We start from the raw sequence: 20,553 nt of genomic DNA, 5'->3' as shown, positions 1-20,553 counted from the left end.
CACCAGGGGACACGCTGGGCTGGATGGATGGTTGGACTCTATGATCTTAAAGGTCTTTTCCAACCAAAACCATTCCATGATTCTATGAAATTTCTAAGATAGATATAAAATTATGTATGAAGATAAAGACTAAGTACCAATTCAGGCCCTACAGCATAACACCCATCCAACCAAAACCTGGTGTGCACCAAGGCGTTAAAGGGAAGACTTACCTGCTAATTAGACCTTGGAAAAAAAAACCTGTTATTCTTGCTTGCCATATTTATTCTCTCTAAGTAGAAAATATCTGACAACTCATAATGGATTTGACTCATTGCCATATGTACTGTCTGAGAACTCTCAAATACACATTTAAAGAGTTTATACATGTATTTGATAAACAGATTTCCAACACACTTGGAAAAGTCAGAAGGAAAGGCTTTTCAAGACTTACATCTCATGTTGTCTGAAGCAAAACACTTAATGCAAAGCACACCGGACATCTGACTTCATACACCTCGGGGGTTTTCTATGTAGCCTTCATAAAGGTGCACTTATTAAATGTTTCACAGCGCCAGAGCATGAGCCCCTCCATCAGCTTCCAAATGTGTGAGCTGGATACTCAGCTTCTATAAAAAGGACAGTTCAACTGCGAAGAAGAAGAGGGCATTGGCGGTCGAGTGTCTTTGGGAGAGTACGTTGGCATGTGGTCCTGACTTCCTTACAAACAGCAGCAGAAAAAAAGCGTGGCGATAATTCCAATTATTTGAAGCTCTTCAGTTTTAAGAGCTTTTGGGAAAACTGGTCCAATTATAAAGCACTGATAATTGCAAAAATAGCTTTGAAACAAAGCATTTTGTTAGTGAGAAATGTATCAGGAATTGAAATATATTAAGACGAGATATTGTTTGTCAGCTTGTCAGCTACGGGTGCTGAAACCTCCCCTCCCGATTACAAGATGTTTAATACAGCACAGGGTATTGTGAAGTCAGTATAGAACCTGGAATGCTTTTTTCAATCGGGACACGCTACAACTGAGATTACCAGGACAAGAGGACCGAAAGCAGTGATTTATAGACGTTCTAGTTTTTCGCTCAGGAATTCTTCCACGCTGTCTGTGTTCCACTTGAGGATGCTTAGTTCTTCGGCGATGTTCCCACTGTCGTCCAGCAGCTTCAGCACAGGGTCAGAACCACGCACGTACTGCAGGGAAAGAAGAGCCAGTTACCTGGGGCTGGGGCCAGTAGAGCAGAGGGGCAGAATCACACAGCACTAAAATAAATCTGTTTATTCTAGGAAAACTTTGGAGATAAAATTTGTGCTAAGAAACCAACCTAACATTCAGCTTTTTAAAGCTCAGAAGTCTTAAAAAACAGACAAGTTTGGTTGGACTTGATGATCTTAAAAGTCTTTTCCAATCGAAATCATTCTATGGCTTTGAAAGGTGGTGTTCTACTTCAGCTGTTTCAAGTTACTGAAGCTGGAGTTTTGAATCAAGCAGCTGAATGATTTTTCTCACCTAATCAACAGCCTTTTCGCCAGTTTAGAGATTTCTGGTCACTTTAATAGCTCGGAGTTCTGCTATCAATTTCCAATGTAATCACATCCTTTCCTGCCGTGTTCTATGTGTGTGCTCGGCTTTGCTGGTAACGTAACACTTTAATGCTACCAAAGGCTCAAATTCACACAATGTGTAATACAAATAAAAGCTTTTAACAGCATTAGAAGGCTTTAGCTCTTTAAGTTTATGAAATGTTTTCCCCACTTTACCGAATTGGTTTTACTTAATGAAGCCAGTGGCATCTCTAATCTGTTTTCCCAAAGTCTTGTAACATAAATACCAGACCCGCTGGCACTAAACTTTTCCTGGTAGCGCTTGTACCAACTGCAGTCCCGACTGCTCTGCTCTTCAATGCAGCTACAACGTTTAAAATAAAACTGAAACTGTCAGACAGGCAGAAGGAGAGAAAGCTTGTGAGGGAAACTGGAGGACACAGAGACATAAATGCATGAGACAGGCAGAGGAAATCTGTTGTCGATAGAATCTGCTGCTGAGAAGATGAATCACTTATTGCAGCCATGCACAGCTCTGAAGTGATTCCAGATGGTGCCGTTTGGTGAACAGAGATGGGAGTGCAAGATGTGAGAATCGAGATGTACATCTCAAAGATGCTGAAGTTCACACAGGATCTTAAGAGGAAGGTGAAGTCTCACACTGGATCTTGAAACCAAAGAACTGTTTGAGCTTAAGACAGTGCAGCTTCTGCAGCTTTGCAAATATGCAAGCCGTAAGAAACACCATGCAGTACAGGCATTTCTATAAAGCTGTGTGTTTGAAGACTGTAAAGAAAAACTGAATCAGAGAACCCAGCAAGGAAATTTGGAGAAGGAGGAGGAAAACCTAAGAATCACTGAATGTTTGGAAATGGCAGCTCCATTGGAAAATGAGGAGAGAGCAGAACAGGAGAAAAGGAAACTCTGGCAGAATAAGCTTGAGTAAATCCAGGCTATCCACAGACTGAGGACAGAATGCAAGTGTTTCTCACATTCTTTGCTATCTGCTTATGGGGTTCCAGTATACTTTTTCTTGGATTAAAAACCTAAACAACAACAATGAAAAACCCAAACCTCAACAACAACAGAGAACTAAAGTTACCGAGCAATAACCTGATTCATATTAGCAGCAGGAACTTGTGAAGGTTTATACTGGTCAAGATAATATACGTCCCCTGCTCAAGGATCAGCAGACAAGAACAATCCACAGAAGGACTGTCCCCACCAGGCTTAATTCTTCCCAACACTCCAAATAAAAGAGTTAGGTTACTACTCACCTTGATTTGCAGCCCCCTGAAGAGCTTTGGCTTGTCGCTCCTGACAAAAGCTGTGGTTTGGAGACAAGAGAGAGAGAGAATCAAACTCTGCTCCACTTGTGTTTAGTAATTCACATCCAAGCTAGTATTCCCAGCATAATTTCTTTTGGAATGATGCTGTAGAAAGTATTTCAATGTTCAAATTCTTAATATCCTCACAAAATTAATAATACCAAACCTGCTAGGCCTAAGGAACATCCTATTTTTGCTAGGATTTCCAACATGCTTCCTATCCGTTTGGATTTCTCTCCAACACTGGTGCAAGTGTCTGATTGGGTTTATCTGCAGGTACAGCTGAAAGTCTGGAGCAGCTATAACACTTAATGTCAACTAATTGTATACTATACTAATTGTCAACTATACACTAATACAACTAATTGTAAGCTGTGCTCATATAACATCTTTAAACCAGTACATGCTCACACACTACAGTTCCATTCTGATTTAACATCACAAATACAGCATTTCCAACTCTGGTGTTTCCCATGTCCTTGTGACCCATTCGTTGCTTCGGCTGCCATCAACAGTAACACAGAACAAAGTGGCAAAGCTATTTCTTATTCTTAGTTAACCCCACGGCGTGTTGAACTGTTTAATAGGGAATTTTTCCACATTTTTTCAATTTAAATCTAAAGCCAAATTCAGTCTCCAGGGCTTTATATGCAAACAGGGTTGTAAGAAGCAGCCGGTGCAGTGGGTAACTTTAATTGCAAAGCTTAAACTGTAAGAATGCAGTAAAATGGATCAAGTTTCAGAAGGCAATCTGCGCTGTGAACTCCACAGAGCAGCCCTTGGGGGTTAACTCAGGTTACAGCGCTTTGAGCTTGTAGCAGGTGTGAGGATTTGTTCCAGGAGCGAGGGATGAAAGCTCTTTTGGACATGAGTGGCGGTTCCCTGGCTGTTGGGCTCGCCTAAAATGGGAACAGAATTAGGTGGAAGAAGAAAGTATTCGATAGGCAGTATTACATTTGTCACTGTAAAAGCAGCTATTACACACTTGTATCAATGTCAGATGTCTAAATCTTCTGAAAGCTGAACATTTCCCCTGAAATTCTAGACAGCTGGAACAAAACGGCTTTCTGTTAATGGCACATTTATTCCTCATGCTGATCGCAGGGACCTTCTGCCTCAGTCACTTGAATTTGCAATGCAACAAAGAAAAAACACTCAGTGCACAAAGAACTTCATTTGTATATTCTAAATTTTGGAAGCTAAAGTGAGAAACTAATATACTGGCATGCTTTAAAAATACAAAGGAACCCAGAAAACCCTCTTTTTCTTTACACAAAACCATGCTCTGAGTAGAATAAATGGCCTTTGTATGGAATTGATGGGGAGAGGGGGTCAGATGCAGGTACTGTGCATGTTTTGGGACGGGTGGCTGCTTGTTTATTGTGTGAGGTGGTGCACAGCTCCACCTTCAGCCCCAACCATTTCCTCTCTATAATCCGATATATTATTGAGAGCAGCCCTACAGAGAAGGACTTGGGGTGTTGATTGATAAGAAGCTCAGCATGAGGCAGCAATGTGAGCTCACAGCCCACAAGGACAACTGTGTCCTGGGCTGCATCAAAAGCAGCGTGGCCAGCAGGGCATGGGAGGGGATTGTGCCCCTTTGTTCCTCTCTCATGAGACCCCACCTGGAGTCCTGTGTCCTGTTCTGGAAGCCCCAACATAAGAAGGAGATGGAGCTGTTGGAATGGGTCCAGAGGAGGCCACGAAGATGATCCAAGGGCTGGAGCAGCTCTGCTATGAGGACAGGCTGAGAGAGTTGGGGTTGTTCAGCCTGGAGGCTCCAGGGAGACCTTATAGCAACCTCCCAGTACCTGAAGCGGCTCCAGGAAAGCTGAGGAGAGGCTTTTTACAAGGCCTGGAGTGACAGGACGAGTGGGAATGGCTGTAAATTGTAAGGGGGAAGATTTAGATTAGAAATTAGGAAGAAATTCTGCATGATGAGGGTGGTGAGGCCCTGGCCCAGGTTGCCAAGAGAAGTTGTGGATGGCCCCTCCCTGAAAGTGTTCAAGGCCAGGTTGGATGGGGCTTAGAGCACCTCATCCAGTGGGAGGTGCCCCTGCCCATGGCAGGAGGTTGGAACTGGATGGGCTTTGAGGTCGCTCCCAACCCAAACTGTTCTATGATTCCGTCCCAGCATTATTGCTTCTGATGATCCTGGTCTGAAGGTGCCCATCTGTACACCACTATTTCCTAGTCTGATGTTGAATACTAGACTCCTATCTTGCCATTTGCTCTCCCTGTACCAGCTTTAGAATTCACCGCAGAGAAACAAGCATTTTTATCATCCAACAACGGTAAGCAGGGAAGGCATTTTCCACTCTGGCTTCCATATGATGAACTCTGAGCTTGGTGCCGTGACACTCTGTTTGGTGAATTACACACCAGGCCAGAAGTCAGAGCTCTTCTACTGCCAGCTCTGCAAACGCCCTTTCACATATTGTTACGGAAATCACTTCACCTTATGCTCTTCTAAAACATGTGCAAAACCAAAGCCTGCGCCTTCCGTTTGAAGGCAGCCCCGAGGTGAGCTGGCTCCACTGCCGCACAATCAACTGCAACTGAAAGGTCAGAGAAAAGGATCAGGTGCGCGGGGGCATTTTAAAGCACCAAACTGTTCTGAAAAGAGAGGAAACACCAACCAGTGCTTTTGAAGAACTTGGAGCAGCTTCTGCCTGCGGATGCGGTAGAACAGAGAAATGCCCTGCTATTGTTATAATGTCACTTCGTTGTGATATAACACGCCTCTCTATTTTAAGATAAAAATCTCTGAAAACTGGCCTGTTGGAATGAAAGCCTGGAGTCCTGAGAGGAAATCAATAAGGAACCTCAGAATCCCTCACGCCAAGCAATAAGTCTGGGTATCTGCACACCCCCACCAAGCACTCGGTTACACGTTAACGGCTGCAGCTCTTCACCTTTTGGGGCCCTCAGTCTGACATAAGAATTTACACTGAAGGAATCACATGACACATCAATAACAACTGTTCGCAGTCGATTAATCAAGTTACAATGCAGCTGCTGCTGATTTCATACAAAGCACCACACGCTTTCAAAAGCAAATCCAGGACAGAGCTCCAACCCAGCCTTCACAAAAACCCAAACCACGGTACTTGGTAGAAGCTGCAGGGCAAGAGACATTTCTAAACCTGAAGAGGAGTTCATTTAAATGATTTAAATGATAAATACCTAAGAACAGTTCTATACAGAACAATCACTAAATATATATATAATATAGGAATTAATTTTACAGTGCAGCATTGATAATGGAGCAATTTTTAAGGGAAACTTGGCAGGAAAAGTATTTCCATATTGAACTTAGAAAGACTTACAGGAATGTGGTTGTTACCTGACTTACCACACATTGTTGCTCCTGTTCACAAAAGCATTTCATAGTCTTTCATGATATTACAAAGCATAACATTCAGTTTGAGATCATCTTTTTTTTCATCCTCTTGCTGAGGACTAGATTTTTGTCATCACTTTCACTTCCTTGCTTTCCCCGTTACCTATAAATACATCCCATCTGTAAAGATTCTCACATTTCAGGCACACAGGTGTGTTCAGCAACTATTTGTGGCTAAAAGTTATATAAGCAGGGATTTTGATACAGAAGGACCACAAAGTCTTGCATTTAGTAACCATGAGCAACACGTAGGTTTTTCCAACTGTGTAACTTTTACAAACATTTATTAATTCAATAGATTCTAATCGTTTACTATTTTAGGATGGGAATCTCATCATCGGTCCCTGGCAGAGGCTGCCCAGGGAGAGGGTTGAGTCCCCTTCCCTGGAGGGGTTTAAGGGACGGGTGGACGAGGTGCTGAGGGGCATGGTTTAGTGATTGATGGGAATGGTTGGACTCGATGATCCAATGGGTCTTTTCCAACCCAGTGATTCTATGATTCTATGATTAGTCTTTCTTCTCTACATCCAACTATGTCCGAAGTACAACATTAGTATCTTCATTACAGGAAAAGAAAACCCAACCCCAAATTCTGCTGTCACCAAAGCTCTTCCCTAATTCATAAGGAAATTCCAGCTTGAAGTTTCTCACAGGTGGTTTTTCTACAGCTTCCTCCCACCACACAGTGAGGCTATGGATTTTCCTTTCACACTACTGTATTAAATTCACTTTAGTGAATCCACTGACAGAACAATTCTACGGCAGGATCTGTGAAAAGGCAGTAGTTCCAAAAGCACACAATACAATTTCACCTATCAGTTAATGGAGACCAATTCCATGAGTCTCAGGTCAGTGCAACTCTCCTGATATAATACATGAAATTTATGACTACTTCTAGTACTTAAAAGCACATTTTGTCACTCAACTGTGACAGTATTTCAGATTTGAAAGCACAGCAGTGGCTTTACTCACCCTGGACTTGAGGGAACCTTCCCAACTTTCATCCGCATACCTCTAGGACAGCGCCTGCATAAAGCTGTAATGATAAACAGAAGCTGTTAATGACAAAAACATCTCAAGTCCTTATTTAGTTATGGTGTGGTATCTGTTGAACTGGTTTTCTTTGAGGAGACAATATCGTGTTGATGGTACCTACAGATAAGATCCTAAATGGAATCACAATTCCAGACCTGCCTCCAATTTATACACCACCTGTCTGTTCACTCAACACACATGATAATCCCTCTTTCTTATATCAAAAATGTTAAAACCGGGGAAAAAAGATCATTTCAGATGTACCAGCAGTTGGAAGCAAAGGTTCGTTAAAAAATAAAATGCAATCAGACACGTTACAATGGGAATTATGAACCCGTAACAGGAAAACTTGATTTCTTCCTCCCTGCAGGTGCTAAGGAATTCTCATTAAGTGAAGCTTTAAGCTTGGATTGAACAGGGAAAAAGAGTTTGTGGTAGAGACAAGGCAGTGACTTTACACATCTCATTTGGGCTCAGTGTCAGCAGTTCACTGTAGTTAATCGTGAGTGCAGAAAGAGGGCAGCTCACATTAACAGGCTGAGGGAGCAGACGCAGGCTGCGCCAACTGCAATGCTGGCACTTGGATGTGAACACGGGAATCACTTCTGTCAGCTATACAAGATGCTCAGATTCAATGCTCTTAAAGCAAAGCAGAAGCTCATTTAAATTTAAGTAGTATCTAAATAAAAACACCTATTGATCTCGTGTACTGTCACACGGTTGTAAGCTTCTTTGGGTTTTTTTGTAACACACGACTGACTCTATAGTTTGCTGAATCAAATATAAGTTAATACATCAAATATATAAAATATAAATTAACAGCACATTTTTTCCAGCTACTAGAACAGAAGTTCATACTGTAAAGTCTGGCATTTTAATCCTACACATATCATTACTGTACAACAAATCATGTTCTTCTAACCCTGAAACCCCACTCTTTACAGAGAAGCTGACCTCAACCTCAGTTAAAAATTTTTAATTCAATTAATTACCTTCTACAAATAATTAAGACTTCTGCTTTCATATTCTTTCACACAGGTTTTCATAATAAATGTGCAAGTCAGGACATGGAAAAATATCACTTTAATGAAGTGAAGTAAATTCACATTGCAATTAAAATACGAACTGTGAATACCCTGTAGTGAAGAATTTCTTCCTAATGCCTAATCTAAATCTTCCCCCTTGCAATTTACAGCCATTCCCACTCGTCCTGTCACTCCCCAGCTTCCCTGGAGCCCCTTTCAGCACTGGAAGCTGCTCTAAGGTCTACCCGGAGCCTTCTCCAGGCTGAACAGCCCCGATTCTCTCAGCCTGTCCTCACAGCAGAGGGGCTCCAGCCCTCAGATCATCTTTGTAGCCTCCTCTGGACCCCTTCCAACAGTTCCATCTCCTTCTTATGTTGAGGACTCCAGAACTGGCCATGGGAGTCCAGGTGGGGTCTCATGAGACAGTTCGTATTAAGCAGACAAACAAATGGCCTTTTTCTGCCTAGGTAAATTATCATTTTATATACATGTATGCAGAATAAGCACACTTGAAGCCAGGACAACGATAAAATGAGCATTTTCCAACCTTCATTACTGCAAATAATGCTCGCATTTTATGTCTTCCTTTCAAACAAGGATTTCTATGCAACAAGATCACTGGAGGAATCTAAAACACACAAGGTAAGTTGTAATTCCCAACTACTCCCAATGTGCAACTCCCAGCCAATATCTGATAGAAGTCAAGTTTAACAAAGAAACCGGCTCCATCGCTGATGTCTATATTTTAAGCTTATAACTTCACTGTAATTGAAGCCCCACTGTGCTGGTACAGAGAAGTTGAGATTCACGCTGGGACAACAGCTGCTCTCTAGATGGCCAGACTAGATAAAAAGAGAAATCAATTGGCTTCATTTATAACTCCAAACAAAGGTGTCTTTTGCAAGAAATACAGGTTTATTTGCATCTCCTAGCCCACCACAAAAGCTGACTTGTTAACATCTAGTGCTGCTGCCACCCCATGGTGTCCAGAGCAGACGTCCTCCAGACTCCTGGTGAAGGCACGCTCTGTGTTCAAGGGTTGCTCATGGCGAGTCAGTTCATCGCACAATGCTTAACTCATAAGTTAGTTCATTTCAAAATAAAGCTTCCCTTGTTTTAGTGCTTATGAAAGTGAGTTTAGTACTACAGCAATGAAATAAAGCCTCTCTAAACTAGCACTGGTGTCCATTCTAACATTCAAACCAAGCGCTGGTACAATTAGCAGGCTGATTCATGTCTGCATCTATAAAAATAACTTAGCTTTCCTAAAAAACATCCTAAAAATGTGCTTTCTAAGGCCCCGGTGGCAAAATCTCAACTTTTGCCTCATCTTTTACAATGCACCAAGTTGAGTTAAATGTCATCCAAAGGCTTTTTGTAAGCACTCGAATGTCTCTGAACAGTTCAAGCTGATGTAATGAAGATGGCTTTGTACAACTGAGCGGAGGAAAACCACATCAGTCCTGTCTGCTCTAATGAGAAAGGAAAGCAGTAATTAGAATAAACCACCATTTACATAATAATTGTGTTGGATAAAAATACGTGTTTTAAAATAATGGTTCCAGCAATTAAATACTTCACCTTCAGTGAAATGAAACATTTCACCTGTTATTAGGAAGGGAATTGAGGTAATTTCTGCACGGCAAAATTCAAGCCGTGCTTCATTTATAAACAGAGACAGAATAGTCACAAATAGCCCTGGTGAAAACTCCAGAAGAAACGTTAAATTCCTGATACGAAGCTGCTATGTAACTGTGCTTACAACCACACAGGAATTGAGATCAAGCCAGACAGGAAAAAAGGCCTATGAAGGTTATCTGAGGGCTGGAGCACCTCCCATATGAGGACAGGCTGAGAGAGTTGGGGTTGTTCAGCCTCGAGAAGAGAAGGCTCCAGAGAGACCTTAGAGCAGCTTCCAGTACTGAAAGGGGCTACAAGAAAGCTGTAGAGGGGCTTTTTCCAAGGGCTTGGAGTGAGAGGAAAATGGGGAATGGTTTGAAGCTGGAAGAGGGGAGATTGAGATAAGATCTTGGGAAGAAATGTTTTGCTGTGAGGGCGGGGAGGCCCTGGCCCAGGTTGCCCAGAGCAGGGGTGGCTGCCCCATCCCTGGAGGGGTTCAAGGCCAGGCTGGATGGGGCTTGGAGCCCCTGATTCAGTGGGAGGTGTCCCTGCATGTCAGAGGGGTCAGAACTGGATGGGCTTTAAGCTCCCTTCCAATTGAAACCATTCCATGATTCTACAAAAATGAAGTTAAGCTCTGAGAACAAGCTGTAAAACAGAACTTAAGACTCCTGTTCAAACTCTGAATTTTTCCCTTACCTCAGACACAAGACCATCTTCCACTGAACAATCACCAACTACTAATCTCTTCTCAATGTAAACAAATTTTGTCCTTATGAAATTTACTGTAATTTTGATGCCATATTGCTATTTCAGCAGAGCTACCAAGGAAACCTCCTCATCCCCTATTGACTCATTACTGTTTTACTTCAAAAGAAGTCAGGGAACATGCAGACATTATTCTTCTTATTGGTCAAAGCTGCTTGGTATGTAAAATTGGGTACTGTTTTAAAATAGGGCCTTGGTCTATGATCTCTTTTTCAAAAGAGATTAATTGCTAGTTTGTCCCACTCACCCAGGAAGCAAAATGAGTTGATAGTTTATATTTTTTCTTCTGAGAAATGAAGTCACAAAGGAATGAGATTGTGGTGAAAGTTTCTTCTGCTCTTCCCTAAACTCCTCTAACGACCAACCCATTTGGTCCTTTTACTAGAAAACTACATTAGTTAAAGTAACGGAATATGCACAGAGAAACAAACTACAAAGCATTTTCTCTTCTGTCGGGGAGAGAACACAGGGTGTTTGGACAGGCAGTTAGGACTTTTCAGAATCACTCCCATCTTCCTCTTCCCTGGAGACAGCAAATGAGCAAGAATCTGGGGGTTAACAGAGAGCAGTTGGAAAGCCTCGCTGCCAGGAATGTTATGAATTACTGTTCTGTAACACAGAAACCAACAGTCATCACTACATACACACCATTCACGAACTGATGTCATCAGTAAATTTGGCAAGACAGAAACTGCTCCCATTCACCACTCATTCCCCTGCGCGGGGAGATGCCGAACCCTGAATAAGGGTTTGGAAATAGAGTGTCGAACAGCCAAACCCCAGTGATATGAATTGGTGCTGTTCCTGCGATCAGTGCTGGGTGCTACAGGCAAATTCCTCTGGACAAAGCTGAGGCAGAATCTGAGCTCTCACGTCTTTGCAGGGAAGGAAATTCCAACTGAATACAAGGGTGAAAAAAGTCACAGTGAGGGTGTTTAAGCACTGAAATGATTTACTAAGAAAGGTGGTAGAGTCTGTACCCTTGAGACCTGCAGAACTCTGAGTAAGAGATTTAACATCTTTATTCTGTATGTACATAACAGAGTTGTGCGTTACTGATACAACCTTCAGTTTAGAGAAAATGTGTCATCTACTTAAGTGTTTCATTTTGGGGGTTAAACAATCTCCTCCTCCCAGTATGACATAAACAACTTTGCTCTTTAAATCCAACAGGCACCACAAAGCTCCAAAACAACTTCGCCTCTGGGCAAACGGCTTTTTGTTCACTTTGCCCTCCGTGGTTTGGTGTAAGGGGATCCGGCACAAGGTTAGGAGGGAAAACACAGAGGCTGAGAGACCGTCAACCTCCAACTTCTGGAGCTGCGGCACGGGTTAGGTGGTGTGAATGTGAATTTATAATTGGAGGGCAGATTGGAATAGAGAAGGGTGGCAGAAAAAGGGCTCCTATGTCCAGGCTTTCACTCAGACCTAGTAAACAGAACTATGTAAGCTAAAATGTAGATGAAGTTAACAGTCTATGTTCCAGTTGTGGTATATACTGTCCAATCAACTTTGCTATCTAGCCATCTAGTTCCTTCTAGGCACAGAATCCCTGAATACCTCTTATTCTCCAGGATCTGTGCTTTTAGTAAAAAAGGAAAGTATCTTGAAAGACTTGCAAAGACAACACTGAGAATGGAACTCAGCTATTTATTTGACTTTGCAAGTTTAAGTAATTTGGAAACTTTGTACTTTTTGAAGTTGTTTCAGCAAATGCAGAGTCAAATGCCAGTAATTTATCCAGCTGAAGGGTCTTACTTCATTAGCTACATCTGTTCCATTCGCCAGCAAAGATGCACATCAACAACTTTAGCTCACATTTAGCAAATTCACAGTTATAATTCCCTAGCTTTTCCTTTTTCACTGACAAGACTAGAAAGGGGTCTTCCCTAGGTAAGGCTTGCGCCGCTACAGACACACTGTATGTTATCTCAGTTTCTCTGACAGAGATGCACCTTGAGTGAACCTGTTCCAAACAAAAGACAGTGAATTTCTGTCTAAGGCACTGACTAAGCTGCAACTTCCTTATCTGGGACTCCTGTTTGTCAATGATAATTTTCATTGCTGATAACATCCTGTACAGAAGGAGGGGGAAAGAGAGCACACAGTAAAGCTCTTTAGGACATCCACTTCAGCATGTTTTTAGTACAAGGAATGGCTGCGTATGATATTCTGAAACAACAGAGCTCTCGGAAGACTTTCTCAATTACAGGGAACACAACCATATCAATTCCCTGACTTCCCTATCAACGTTCCCCATAAAACCATCCCTCTGTGGACTGTATGGGACACTTCTTAGTTAAAAGCAAACTTTTAATGGAGATAATTTGACATATTAGCTGCAATTACAGAGTTCTGAATATCCACTTGAATTTTTACAAGTAAACTGAAACTCCAGTTCATTTATACAAGCATCAATATCACTTATCCTTACCTTACATCACAGAGATGTCAATGAATCCAAAGTAGTTCTATATCTTTACCCATCAAGTTAAAAACCCGCAGATGAGATCGCTTCCTTGGCACTACTCGCATTAAGAGCCTCTGGCAGAACAAGCAGGCAGCCAACAGTCATTTTTCAGAGCACCACTTTAATTAGTGAAATGAAAAGAAAAAAAATCCCTGAAAATGAAACTAAATTGGGTCACACATAAGTGGCCTAAAGCGTTAAAAGCATTTCAGATTATTCTAGTTACAGTAATTACTGTGAGTTTTGTAAACTATTCTGAGTTTTAAAAAGTAAGTCGGAACCAGAATGTCACCTTACTCCATAATTCATAGCGGCACAAAGGTCCCTGTGAAAAGGTGGAGCTTTAAGAGAGCTTTAAATTAGGTGTTTTTATTAAAAGCAGTGCAGTCATAATTACAGTGGACATGTTTATCACTAATATTAAACAAAATATTTATTCCATTTCCAGGAGGAGTCTAACACTGACTCCACCCAAAGAGCTGATTGTAACTTAGGTTAAACTACATCATAAAGAGAATAGAAGTTTTATTCATTAGAATTAAAATAATCCTCTCGAAGGAACAGTTTCTGCACATGTACTCATCTCCTGCCCTATAATGTTTAAAGGCCTGAGTGACAATTTTGTTGTGAGTGACAGATAAGGCAGGTTGCAGAAAACTGAATTTGTACAGGCACTTCATTACCTTCCAGTGAAATCAAGAGTCACCTTTTCTTAAGAACAGATCAAGGTGAATGTCAGCAGCTACCTATTACATGGGCTAAATAGGTATAATTCACTCTTCTTTTATATGTTGTCACAGAATCATGGAATGGTTTGGGTTGGAAGGGACCTTAAATGATCATCCCTGTCATTGTCCCTCACCTCTGTATTTTTCACCCACAAAACCCTCTGATAAATTGTGTGACGCAGACACAAGTGGGAGATTAGAGATTAGAGCCCAGGCTGCACTTGCAGCTGGCTGGAACTCCTTGCAGTGTTGAAACAGGCTGAATCCTTCATGTCTTAAAACGATTTCCCACAGTTTCAAGTACCGAGGACTAGCGAGTAAAAGAACCTCAGCTTCATGCAGTGAAAACACAGGATGTTGCTGCAGAAATGTACCTACACGAGTCCAGTACCAGCTGCAATTTAAGAACATGCCCAGGCGCCACAGGTTTTGATCAGTCCCGGAAACCTTCCTCTGCTGCGCTTTGACTTTTCTCCTGCTTTTGCAGAGTGTTTTATTTTCTCCCCAGTCATTTTGGTTTTCAGCATTTTTCACAATATTGAGAAAACACAATATTTACTAAAGGTCATCAAATGCCACTGTTTTCCAAATCTCCTCCATTCAGCTAATAGGGTTATGTCAACGCAGACATGCATTAACTTTCAAACGCAGCCATAAATACTGAAAATCACTTCAAGTTCAGGTAGGACATAGAACGGGGATGTGAATACAAAGCAGACTTAAGAGGGGCTTTAAGATTTTTTGGATAAAGTAACACCCAGTTTAAGCTGCCCACAATTATTTCAGGTTCACGTTTCACAATGCTTTCAAGTCAAAATGAAAGGAAGCTTTTATATCTACTGGTGCGGGAAGGACATCAAGTTGGCAACCTCCCCTTTTACAGGACAATAATTCATTTCAAGGTTTTAAAACATTATTTCTATTGTTGCTTGCTGAAAAATAATCCTAAATACCTCATTATCTTTGCAATGCAGAGGCCAGATATTCCAATAAATTATTAAACCATGCCTTGACAGCTTAGCGTATTTTGACAACCCCGAATACAGGCCCAAGACAGGTGCCAAAAATCTCAGGAATTTAGATGTTTTTGCTTGAACTTGTACAGGGGAGCAGTTATTGCCCAATTCTATGTAATTTGAAAAGCATGCTTACAGAATTCTGTACCATGTTTATCTTGTTTTACAGTAGAGTCATATTATTTAGGAATCATGTATGGCAGACAAGTGATGTTACCCATGACATCTTGCCATCTAAACCATCCACTTTCCAGTCTCACATTACTTAAAGGGCTCCGACAGGAAAGCTGGGGAGGGGCTCTCAATCGGGGAGTGCAGGGACAGGATGAGGGGGAATGGTTTTAAGCTAAAACAGGGGAGACTGAGATGAGATCTTAGGAAGAAATGTTTTGCTGTGAGGGTGGGGAGGCCCACCTCCAGCAGTGGTGGCTGCCCCATCCCTGGAGGGGTTCAAGGCCAGGCTGGATGGGGCTTGGAGCCCCTGATCCAGTGGGAGGCGTCCCTGCCCAGGGCAGCGGTGGGACTGGATGGGCTTTAAGGTCCTTCCAACCCAAACCATTCCATGTTTCTATGATGCTATTATACTGTGTCTTTCTTAGCTCTTCTGTACAATAAGTGAGAGTCCAAAGGAGCTGACAAATAAGGCACTCGCATCTGGAATTTGAGGACAGCCAAACAAAAGCACATGACATCGGCCATCACCTTTACTAGAAGTACATTAGAAATTTCAAATGCTGCAGTTCAACACATCTTAGTGAGCAAAATATATTTCAAAGCTCCATTTAGAAACACTGATGACTTCGGAGGCTCATAGCAATCCTGCACAGTGCAACTGTGAATTTTAATGTTTTGCAAATCTAACTAGAGAGTTGATTCTTAAACTCAATTTGGGTTTTGACACGCATATATTGTTGAGATAAATCTAAGATTATAACATGCAATTAATGGAATATGCTCATAGCCACGTCTGAAACTATCACACAGCAGACGTGAAGCTGCAGATGGAGCACGGCTATTTTCAGCTACTGCAAAATATGGCCAATCTCTCCTGCTACTACAATTTCACGCACAGTTAGCTTCACCTCCATTCCATCCCTCTACGTTTTACACACCAGCAGCACGCTCCATCTGACAGGCTGAGGCTTAAAACTTGCAGCTGTCCAAAGCAATACTGCTTAGTTCTGAATCAGTCTGAAAATGAATACAGAATGGCTACAAGAAGAGAAAATAACCAAAATTATTTTTTTTGTTCTACCCACAGTACAATTAGGGAGTAATTAAAACATTTCACTGGACAGGTGCCAGCAGAAGTTAAGAGCAAGATGAATACTGGGTAACAGGAGTACCTTGCAGCTATTTTCCGCAATGTCAATTCCCAGAATACAGGACCAATAACAAGACCAGGATTAATAAACATCTTTCAAGGGTACAAAACAGCTGAAATCTGCAAACATCTCATTTGAGGTTGCACTGATGAAGCACAAAAGAATTTTAGGACCAGGCATATTTTGCAGATCTGTGAAAAGCAGCAGTGATACAAAAAGATTTTTAGATACACCTGCTATCCCCTTACCTTTCATTTCAAATCCTCATTTCAAGCTCAGGCACGAGTCATGCAATAAGCTAACTCTTGCTTTCTCTGTTTCTACCACTCACCACATGCTCACAAGGAGAAATAACTTCCCTACTCCTGCTGGCCACACATCCTGAAAATACTACTTTAGCAAGAAGCTCCTATGAATTAGATTGTTAATTTTTATGTAAAAGTAAAATCTTGGGCTCGGTTGCAGACACCTATTAGAGCCAGCATTATGTTAAAACATAAGTCAGTCCAAAATGTGATGATTCTGAATGCAATCTGTTCGGTTAATACTCATGATCGCTTTTCCCAACAGCGATTTTCCACTGGCTACTCATTAAGGGAAATCACTCAGTACAAGTTTAAAAGTAAAAAAAAAACAATCAGCAAATCCGAAATATTCACTTCCAAGCAGTGGTGACAGTACAAAAAATCCCACCTTCTCAAACAGCATTCAAAGGAATATTAGGAACGATGCTATAATTTAGCACTCATCCATATAACCATGATATTAAAGCGATCCTACATTTCTATTCACACGCAGTACAAAGAGCCTGTCTTCAAGCACGATGTGAAAATAGGATCATAATCACTTCTATGATTCAGGCCAATACTTAACACATCAGCTCCAAATCTCAAATATCATCTGTATTAAATTCCTTCCAAAATGCCATAGAAGTAAGAGAAGATAAAATAACAATCAAGACGTACTTTGAATTGTGTTCTAGGGGCAAACTGTTCATATTTACTACAAAGCAGAAAATGAAACTGCATAAACCAATATAAACAGATTAAAAAACCAACAACTTATAATATGCAATCTCTCGGTTCCTATGGATGTAAACCAAATTCTGTGTCACTGCAAAGAAATTTATCAAACATCCTCAAGATGCCATCCAGCCCTGTGCTATTTGTTCTAAGTTCAGCAGGGCTAAACCAGAACAAGTTTTGAGTCTAAAAACATTTACGCTGTGAAGCCCCAACCACAAAATGGCACTGGATCAGTCTTACACAAAAAAATGTGATTATCCACATGCTGAAATTAGGTCTGATTGAAGATAATCAGGAACATATCTATTAATCTGAATTCTGCTGTCTGATCCAACTTGAATTGAGGAGATGTTTACGATACAAACTAAGTTTTGTGTTGAGTAAATTACTGAGAAACTGAGATATGTTTTTCCCCCCCTCAGAAGTCACACTGACAGAAATGCAACTTAACTCCTCCAGTTTATTTTTCCAACAAACAACAGACCTCATCACTTTTTAAAACTGCCTAAAGGGAGGTTGTAGAGAGGTGGGTGCTGGTCTCTTCATGCTGGTAGCCAGTGACAGGACAAGGGGAAACGGCCTTACGCACCAAGGGAGGTTTGGATTGGATATTCAGGAAGAATTTCTTTACTGAAAGGGTTGTCAAGCACTGGAACATGCCGCCTAGGGAGGTAATGGAGCATTTTCTAGAGACAACCTTGCCTTTTTAATAGGAAGAGAAACCTGCTCGATTCCTTCATTCATTAAATGTTGTCAGTTCTTTAGCTGTCTCCTAGCCACTAAAAGTAACTTCAGCACCTCTTCCCCTTGAAATCTCTGCTTTCCTGATAATCGATCGGTCTTCAATGCATTCTAGAGCACTTTTAAATTACAACATGTTTGAAAGCATGCATTCTTTTCAAGGAAAGGTTTTGCTGAACTGATGGAAGCACAGCACGGGCTCAAGCAGGATACTCTCCCAACACTTCTAGCTGTCGGAACCTCACCGTTCTTGCTGCTGCAGGAGGGAGCTACGCAGCCCTGCTTCTGTCAGCTTGTACCACTTCAGGAGCTGACTCGATGGCTGCACCAGCTTTTGTTCTTCAGGACTGGACTGCAGTACCCTGGATATTACACCGTGGGTAAGCGACCAAACAGTAGCTGTGAACAACACCACCAGACTCCTTAACTTCTGGTTTTAACCTCCTCAAATCTCATATGTGTTTCAATCTGAAGAAGCTGGACATCGCTTCCTTGAGTCACTTCACCCTAAAGAAGGGCTCTCACAGAGCCAAAGGCTCGTCTGCTCATACAGGGACGTTATTTCAGAGCAGTATTGCAACTCTAGACCACATCTATATCGGGCTATCAAGAAATGCTGCATTTTCCTGTTGAAATTGTAATCCTGATCCTCATATATTTTTGAAATTTAAGTTTCAGAAACATAACATCACGTGTTAAATTATTAAAGGAATTTGGTCCAACACCCACCTTTCTAGTTTCCAACTGCGCTTCTTCTTGGCAGCACTGCCTGCAGAACGGATCCAACTCGTTCAGGTTGAACTGTCCAAGGAGGTTGCAAGAACTGCAGAGCAAGTTACTGGAGAAACCCAGCTCCCTGCAAGCTTCTGATGACAACTGCGCTCCATATACGCTGATCTGAAAATCAACACAATGGAATACTTTAGTATTGAATTAGTTTTTTGAAGACGGAAGATTTTAAATGCTTTAATGTTTAAGGAGGACAGTTAAGTCTCTTGTGACTGCCTTACAATAACACCTAAGTGCAAAATACCACATTATTTTGAGGAATGGTCTTAATCTAATAGTGAATTCTAGACACTCATAACAGGCACATTTCAAAGTATCAGACCTGACAAAATAAACTAATATACACTTCTGACATATCTACTACTTTCCTATTGCTAGCTCCAAATTAAACATCATTAATAAGCTGAGGTACACGTGGCTACAGCTCTTTGAAGCCTGCTTTTCCTAAACAATTCCAGTAAATGTCACGTCGCTAGAAACATACTCAGAAAATACGTACAACAGCTAAACTTGGGAAAAGTAAAACCAGAGAGTGATACAACGGACCACACTGCTCCAACAAGGCATACAAGCAGGATTTTGACCTCATGTTTGCATTAACATCACAGGAAAACTGCATACTCAAATAAAAGCCCTACAATTCTGATCTACTAGCAGCACACTGAAATATGCTACTCATTTCACAGCTTCTGTATAAAACACCAGCTCTGTTTACAATGAGCAGCAAAACCAATTGTGTCAACAATCCCAGCACTCTAGATGTTATTTGGGTTTTGTTCTCACATCCCCACTCCATAGGGATGTCTCACACCCTGGCTTAAAACCTTTCCTTCCAGTTGGATCCTGGGGCTATGGAAGAGTAAGAGAGGGAATGACAAAAGGAGAAAGTTTTCTAAGATGTTTCTCAGTCTAAGTGAAAGTGCTTGGGATAGGATAGCACAGCATGACGCCTCGGGGGTGGGATTGGGAGACAAGGCACAGGAGAATGCCTCAGGGATGGCATAGGGGATAAGGCTTGGGAAGATGCCTCAAGGATAGAACGGGATGGACGATGAGGCATGAGATGCATGGGACAACGCCTCATGGACAGGATGGGATGAGGGACAAGGCACAGGGCGATGCCTTAGAGATGGGATGGGAAGGAGAACAAGGCACGGGATGTCGCCTCAGGGATGGGATGGGCAGGGCCGCTGCCTCCGCCCCGCTACGGGACACGTCTCACTGCCGCCCCCGCTCCGTCCCCCCCCCCTCTCTCTCTCCCTCAAGAACCGCAGCCGCGCTCAGCCCCGGAGCGGAGCGGCCTCTCACCGACTGCAGCCCCAGCAGCAGCCACAGCCCCCAGCGCCCCAGAGCCGCCAGCTCGGCCGCCGCCGCCATCTTGGTCCCGGGCCGCTCCCGCCAGCACCGCCGGGGGGACCTTAGCCATCGCGGGTGCCCTGAGCACCGCCTGAAGAAAGAGAGGAAAACTCGCTCCCATACCCGGCACCACAAACTCCCTGAGAGCCTCTATTGCAAGGAGAAAACAAGGCTACTTCACTGCGTTTCGCAGGACGCTACACAGCGCGGCCGGACGAGATGTGGTTTCCCAGTCTTAGTCAGGCACTGCCAAAGACACCCTGCTCGGGGTCCTTGCCCGCACCGGAGGGTCGCTGCCGGCGGCGAACCGGCACCCGAGCCCCGGGACGCGGTGATTGGCAGCTGCGCGGACCAATAATATCGCGCCATTTCCCAAGCGCCTCGCAAC

The 20,553-nt window shown here is 42.4% G+C and overlaps 1 protein-coding gene across 1 annotated transcript; it reads right to left on the bottom strand.

Moving 5' to 3' along the window:
• Positions 1–350: 350 nt before the first annotated feature.
• Positions 351–20,214, bottom strand: SELENOF (selenoprotein F). Its single transcript, XM_069862847.1, has 5 exons — positions 20,118–20,214; positions 18,750–18,917; positions 7,240–7,303; positions 2,811–2,860; positions 351–1,182 (listed from the first exon to the last, which is right to left on the bottom strand). The coding sequence occupies exons 1-5, from the start codon at positions 20,184–20,186 to the stop codon at positions 1,051–1,053; spliced, it is 483 nt and encodes a 160-aa protein (XP_069718948.1). The 5' UTR covers positions 20,187–20,214; the 3' UTR covers positions 351–1,050.
• Positions 20,215–20,553: the final 339 nt, after the last annotated feature.

The sequence above is a fragment of the Phaenicophaeus curvirostris genome, chromosome 8, assembly GCF_032191515.1.
Source record: "Phaenicophaeus curvirostris isolate KB17595 chromosome 8, BPBGC_Pcur_1.0, whole genome shotgun sequence".
In the NCBI taxonomy this organism is placed as follows: domain Eukaryota; kingdom Metazoa; phylum Chordata; class Aves; order Cuculiformes; family Cuculidae; genus Phaenicophaeus; species Phaenicophaeus curvirostris.
The sequence above is the reverse complement of the archived record's forward strand: the minus strand, read 5'-3'. Positions and strand labels throughout refer to the sequence as shown.